This window comes from Capsicum annuum, chromosome 10 (genome assembly GCF_002878395.1).
Source record: "Capsicum annuum cultivar UCD-10X-F1 chromosome 10, UCD10Xv1.1, whole genome shotgun sequence".
Taxonomy (NCBI): Eukaryota; Viridiplantae; Streptophyta; class Magnoliopsida; order Solanales; family Solanaceae; genus Capsicum; species Capsicum annuum.
In genome coordinates this window covers 11,499,537-11,506,900 of record NC_061120.1, presented here as the reverse complement: position 1 = coordinate 11,506,900, position 7,364 = coordinate 11,499,537, and the positions used below count along the sequence as shown (strand labels likewise).

At 30.2% G+C, this 7,364-nt stretch overlaps 1 protein-coding gene across 1 annotated transcript; it reads left to right on the top strand.

The window, feature by feature from the left end:
* Positions 1-220: 220 nt before the first annotated feature.
* Positions 221-1,064, top strand: LOC107844159. The gene is made up of 3 exons (XM_047397600.1): positions 221-327; positions 485-572; positions 669-1,064. The coding sequence occupies exons 1-3, from the start codon at positions 221-223 to the stop codon at positions 1,062-1,064; spliced, it is 591 nt and encodes a 196-aa protein (XP_047253556.1).
* Positions 1,065-7,364: the final 6,300 nt, after the last annotated feature.

Here is a 7,364-nt window from a genome sequence, read left to right as displayed (position 1 = left end):
GAACGATAATTTTTGGACTTGGTTTTTACATCAATTTAGGGAAGCATTTGGGAAATGGGATAATATGTATATTGTATCGGATCGAAACGAGAGTATCATAAAAGGTATGAGCATTGTTTATCCTAATGTCCCCCATCTAGCTTGTATTTGACATTTATGAAAAAATATTTGCAAATATTTTAGAAAAAGCAAAGATAGACTTAGTGACCTTTATTATTCAATGGCTAAAGCTTATAAAGTAGAAGATTTTGATTACATTATGACAAAAGTTGGTAAGATTGATCCCCGGGTTAAGGAATATCTGGAAGAAGCTGGTTATGAAAAATAGTCTCGATGTCACTTCCCCTGTTAATAGAGGTAGAATGATGACCTCTAATATAGCCGAATGTATTAACGGTTGTTTGGTAGAGGCTAGAGAATTTCCTATTTTAGGTTTCCATAAAGAAGTTAGAATTTTATTTGCTGCATGAAATTGTAAGAACAGTGAAATTGCATCTTATACAAACACAATACTCAGGAGAAGATTTCAAGAAATTCTGACTGATAATGGGGTTAAAGCTTTGCGGATGATGGTATGTATTAGAATAATTGTTTAATTAAATGTCTTTTTTTTTATTCGTTATAAATTTTTATGTTATTATCTGTATTAAATAATTCGTTTCTAACAGGTTAAGGTAGCTGGTAGTTATCTATACTGCGTATATGAATTACGAAGGAGGTACATTATTAATATTAATCATGACACGTGCAATTGTGGCCGGTATCAAATTGATGAAATACCATGTGCACACGTAATTGCTGTTTTAAAGAGTAAAAATATTGATGTAAAAGAGTATGGTCATTACTGCTCAGAATTGTACAGGCCAAACACCATTGCCAAGACGTATGAACTCCCAATAGTTCCTATGCCAGGCATGAAGAATTGGAATATTCCACAATTCATTAATGACAAAGAAATTTTTCCACCCAAATACAAAAGACCTTTGGGTAGGCCAAAGAAAGGAAGACACTTGAAATCTAGTGAATTGCTTACTGCAAGTTCAAACCATTGTGATAAATATTGACGTGTAGGACACAACCGTAGGACATGCGATTTCTTTTCAAAGGAATCGTGAAGAAGATAATCTGTTGTTCTAAAGGCTTATGCTTAGATTGGTTGTAATTGAATAATCATTTTAATTAGTTTTTGTTGATATGCTGGAAGAATCCTAGATTGATATTTTTAATTGTTTTCTGATGTTTAGTTATTAATCAATGTATGACATTTTCATAATCATTTAATACAGTTTTCAAAGATCGTATTTTGTTACTTTATCACTTATAAATATAACATAGTTATATGTGTGCATATACTATGTAATTTGAGAACTATTACAGTAAATAGTTGTAATATACTGTGTTTTACAAAGATACCCAATAACATTTCTTATATAATTGATGTATGATATACTATTATAGTTTAATAACATTTAAGATGATAAAGTAAAATCAGTGAAAGTTAACTGACCGGTTATATCAGTTTTTTAATAAACAACATAAGAAATGGCAAATTCATGTAACTAAATTTGTGTAAAATTTAAGTAGCCATTCCATTGTGTGTTATGTATAAGTATGGATTATATGTTAGGTTGTATGTATGAAATTATAAATGCAAAATAGTTCTTCAATTGATGAATACGTATAAGACCAAAAAGGACATCCATAAAATGTAAATTAAATTCCAACATCCAGAAAATAATAATGTATGTAACTGTTTAACATCAACTACTAAAAAACACTTAGAATGTTATAAAAAGGTGCTACTCTAAAGTAACAATTGCACTTTCATTAGGTGATTGGAGATAACTATTCTTTGGCCTAGGAGGATCATTATTATCACTCGTGTAACCTTTCTCTGCCTTTGTCACTCCATAATGCCATAGTAATGAAGCATACCGTGCACGTTGACTTACAGTATTAAAATCACATGAATGCACTTGTTGCCCTTCACTTAATATTTCTGCGTATGCAGCCACAAAGACCATGCAGTCCCTGATTTGATAATAAAATGAAGGAATAGTATGTTCAATAATTATACCATAATTATACATGTTGAAAAAAATAAACAAAAGGCACTTACAAACTATCAGAAACTTGTTGTGAAATATTTTGAATGTATTCAACATCAAATGGGTTATGACTGATATGACCAGTTTGCTGAGCAAGCTTTCCTTTGTACGCTTTCAGTGTTGACCAATCAGCTCGCTCCGTCTTTTCAAAGAAACCACTATTTGACAAGTAAGTAGGGAGCATCACTGCTAACTTTTGTATTTCATTTGGTGGTTCATTTTTCCTTTTACTGGACAATGAGTCATACACACGCATACTCTCTTCTTCAATACAATTACAGCCAATACCCAGTGAAATTCTTTGCCACAGTTAACAGGAACATATACCTTATCAATCATATGCCATGATAATCCCGCAGGAATACAGAATCTGTTAATCGTATTTTTAATAGCGTCTTTATTCTTAGCCACAACATAAGATTTTGCATAGTCTTCTTGCATGGATATCTGATCTGTTTGAACCATTGGATAATATCGACTATATGTCTTATCGATATATGTTTTGAAGAAGTAGCTGGTTGTTGTATATCTATAAGTATCACACTGCTGCAACTTCGATTTCTTTCTCAAATGGTAGAATATCACATCTAAGTGCTACATATTAAAAATGGTAAAAAAATGTAAAACACTGAAAGTAAACAACATATTCTTTAGTTATTATTATGTATTGGACAATCACTTTAATGTATGAATTATTGACACTACATGTATGATATGTAATTATACAAAATTTTCTATGTATGATGTAATATTGTAGTGCATGTTGTAATAATAAATACATTTTTCTACCAATTAAAACATGCATAACATCATGGTAGTGTTTAGTTTCTAACAATAACAAGTGGTGGATGATATTATACATATGATTTTCATTCATGCTGGATATATACTAATGAAAAATGCTACATGTATGAAAATTTAGTATATATAACTAGGAATGTATGAAACAAACATTGATTGTATTAGTCATACTTGATACAATATGCTAAATAATACTAACAATTATTCATGTTTCTAAATTTCAGTAATAGTACTTTAGATAACACTTCATAATTATACATCATTTTCAAATGTATGATGTTAGTTTTTATAGCAGAATCTAAAAGTAACACAAGCTTGAAATAGTTACATGTATTATATGACATTATATTAAAGTTTGCAACAGTAACCACCTTTATGATATGGAACTAATTTAGTTTAATTTACCTCATCATTCCAGCATGTTTTACGTTGCGACATCAAGTAGAACCAATTCTTTGACTGTACCTGTGCAATGACAAAATCCAACTGAGGATAACCTAATCCTGAAATATTTTTAAGATAGTGATTGTCTGTTTGTTTCCTGCAAAATTAACAAGGATTAAACTTCATAAAAATTTTATGCTGCAGTTGTATTTTCAAAAATTAAAAAAAATTCAAAATTACTTTCTTTCCAGCATGATATTTGTGTAACCCTACTTCAAGCCAAGGAGAGTAATAGAGGATCAATTGGTTAGGCAATTCTTAGTAAATGATACAACCATCAAAATCATACATCTGCTTCTCTTTGGTATCAGAATTGCCCTCATCCTTAGAGGTAGAACCAAATTTTGTAGTGTATGGTGACCTAAAAATCCTCGACTTCTTTCGATCCCTTTTCACAGGTGCTTTTGTGACTTCATGTTCTTAACTCGAGCATCTGGGAAATTAGATGGAAACTAATTATTGTGAATTATCCACTAGCTTTCGGTCACTATATTTGGTGTACCAATATTTAATGTCTTTGTAGTTGAAGGTGTTGACAAACCAAATAATAGTGCATCAACAGCGTTTTGAACAGACTCCGTTATTATGCCACCGACATCATCCTACAGGCAACCAGATGGATGTGTTATGTGTAAAACAAAACTTATGAATATATAACTTTAATTATGCCTAAACAACTGGTACGTTTATGTAGATAGATTTGGAGTAAAAAATCAAGAAGAGTGACAAAAAGATACTGACAAATCTTCCATATCAGGACTGTATTGTATTTTCAATTCTTTACCACTACCTTCTTCTTTTCGGCCATATGCTCATCCCATATTAAATAACAATCAGTATGTTTGAATACTTTATCAAAGTAATACATAGTTGAATAAAAAAATGTATACCGGTGATTTTAAATTATTATATATAAAGCCTAACCATGAATGTATAATATTATTAGTAATGTATAACATATTATTATACATTCAAATGAATGTATAATGAATCTGTAATAGCCCCAATTAACCTAGTATTACAGTGGACATTATACATGATCCACCATATTTGAGTACAATGAATTCATATCCTTTCACAAAGTCATCATCACCCAATATTTATAAAGACCAATATTACTAGTGTAGAATACGAGTTAACGACAAATATAGAAATTATGGTAGAATAAAGATAAAATTTTTTTGATATTCAGCTGAAAACATTATGATCCTTTTTAAACAATAATAGCTGGTACGTTTATGTATATAGTTTTGGAGTAATAAATCAACTTTATTGATAAAAAATACCGGCAAATGTTCCATCACAAGACTGTGCTATTTTTTCAATTCTTCATCACGACGTTCTTCTTTATCGGCCATATGTTCATCCTCTATTAATAACAATCAACATGTCTTAACATTTAATCAAAGTACGTTAAAGTTGAATGAAAGAAATAATTTGTAACAGAGATTTGAAATTGTTATCTGTAAGGCTTGCATATGAATGTATAAATCTATATATACATATTCTATATATGTGTAAGATCAATATCAGACATCAAAACACAATGTTAACACACAACATTTTTAGATTTCTAAGGTGTTTCAGAAATGTTATTATATTACCAATTGTAATTAAAATGGTTATATATGAGGATATTCATACAAAACATTTATAATATTGAAGAGACTAGAATTATTAGTAATCTATAACATATTATTATACATTCAAATGAATATATAACGATACTGTCACAACCCCAATGAAAGCGTTATAACATATTGTTATTTAGCGGAGAACGTTATGATCCTTTTTCTAAAAATAACATATGGTACATTTATATATATAGATTTTGAGTAACAAAACAACACGAGTAACAAAAATATACCAACAAATCTTCCATATCAATACTGTGCATGTTTTTCGATCCTTCTATACGACCTTCTTCTTTAGCGACCATATTCTCATCCTATATAAAATAACAATGTACATGTGTGAGCATTTAATCAAAGTAATATAATGGTGAAGAAAAATCAATTTTATATCAGTGATAACAATTTGATATCTGTTAGGCATGTGTGTGAATGTATAATTATATTTATACATATCATATATATGTATAATGTCAATCATACATATCAAAATTCATTCGAAAAAACATAACATTTATATTTATCAAAGGTGATTCGAAAATATTATTATATAGCTAATATTTGTGTAAGTAATATTAATTCAATATACCTTCTGTTCGCTTTGAACGTCAGTTGTTGTTGGACATTCAGTATATGTGTATACACATTCTTGGAACTCTGTTTCCAAAGGTTGAAATACTGATGGTTCATTATTTCTGATTTCAATGACCGATCCCTCGTCCTCATCTTCATGTTGTATAAAAATCAAATGAAAAAAAAGTTTAGATATGGGAGTTATACAGATTTATAGTAACACACCAATATTATTGACAAAAAATTACCGACAAATCCTCCTTATATGGATTGTCATGTTTTTTCGATCCTTCTTTTGAACCTTATTGTTGATCAATAATTTTCTGCTCCTATATAGCATGAATAATACGAATGTATGAGCATTTAATCAGAATAATAAAAAATTAAACAAAATAATAATTTATACCGGTGATTCTTTATTTTCTTTTTTCTTCTAAGCTTTAACGACTTCAGCAGGTATATTGGAGATTATTATTTTCAGCTCAGCAATCTGCTTATCAACCTTATAACGTTTGAAAAAAATAAAATATTAGAAACAAGTCATGCTTTTCAAAAAAAATATTGTGAATAAGAAAGTTAACTACATATGTTTTGACGTAAGTCTTGTTAGGGTTTTTGCAATGATTTTCTTACCAAAATTAAGTTTTACTTTTTTTTTTGTAAAGGAAATAAAAGTAACCATAAATACTTTTATTTTTTCTAAAAGAAAAATATAAAACTTTTTCATATTTGGCTAACCTCTTTCTAAGAGGAAAGATTTTGGACATCTATAAATAGAAAACTCCCTTCTCTTGCCATAACACAATAGCATTCAAAATGTAGTTTTTAAAGAGTCTAGTTTATGGGGAGATTTTATCTCTTATTGATTTTATGTTTTTTAATATTGGTTTTATATGTAGGCCAATTGCCCAAATAATATAATAATATTAAGTTTTTAGTATTGTTTTATGTGTCTTCTAAATTATCACCATAATAGTTTGCAACAATTAGCTTCCGCATGACGCCCTCTCGATTTCGAACCCAATAAATGGTATCAGAGCCCACAGTTCAATGATTCGATGGTCCAATTGTTGATCAAAGTTGCAATCAATTTGATGATAATGAAGATATATGTCCAAAATCTAAATGTAGAGATAATTGTCAATCATATTTTCAACAATCCTGCTGTTACATATTTGAAAATAAAGTTTACTTTTAACCCTACAAAAAGCTCCAATATTTTTAACCAGAAAGGAATAATATATTTTTTAATCCAAAAGCTCCATTTTTAAGCATGCCAAACAACAGTGATGAAGACTATGAGAAGAACAAAAATCAAAGATGTGAAGAAGGCGGATCAAGTTGTACGCCTCAAATCCTATTAGGGCGGAATGACACCCGTAACCAAGGAGGTCCGGGAGAACCAACTCATAACCTTATACTTCCCATGCATACCTCTATGACAACCCAAAATTCGGACAACATCATATCACATATAAAAGGAAATAATTACCTGTATAAGCTCGAGCACACATATATATGTATATACAATACTTGGCCGTTGGAGCCATCACGTATATTAACAAAACACCACCTTGACTGTACATTAACTCTACAAAGCCTCTAGATAATACACAGAGTTTAACTAAGGCAGGGACACACCCCGCCATATAACTAACTTCTATACAATACCAAAAGTTACTGGATATGACACGGAAAGCCCGGAAGTAAACTGGAGCTCACCAAAAATAGTTGGATATCCTGGCTCCTATTTGTGCGGTGTATGAGCTGAGGTACCTGTGCCTGCAACATGAAATGCAGGTCCCCC

Bases quoted from the DNA above. Each gene is read 5' to 3' on its own strand.
- LOC107844159 (XM_047397600.1), top strand. From the start codon at position 221: ATGGCTAAAGCTTATAAAGTAGAAGATTTTGATTACATTATGACAAAA. The intron at 328-484 runs GTCTCGATGTCA...TTGTAAGAACAG, and splicing joins GAAGCTGGTTATGAAAAATA to TGAAATTGCATCTTATACAA. The intron at 573-668 runs GTATGTATTAGA...CGTTTCTAACAG, and splicing joins TTAAAGCTTTGCGGATGATG to GTTAAGGTAGCTGGTAGTTA.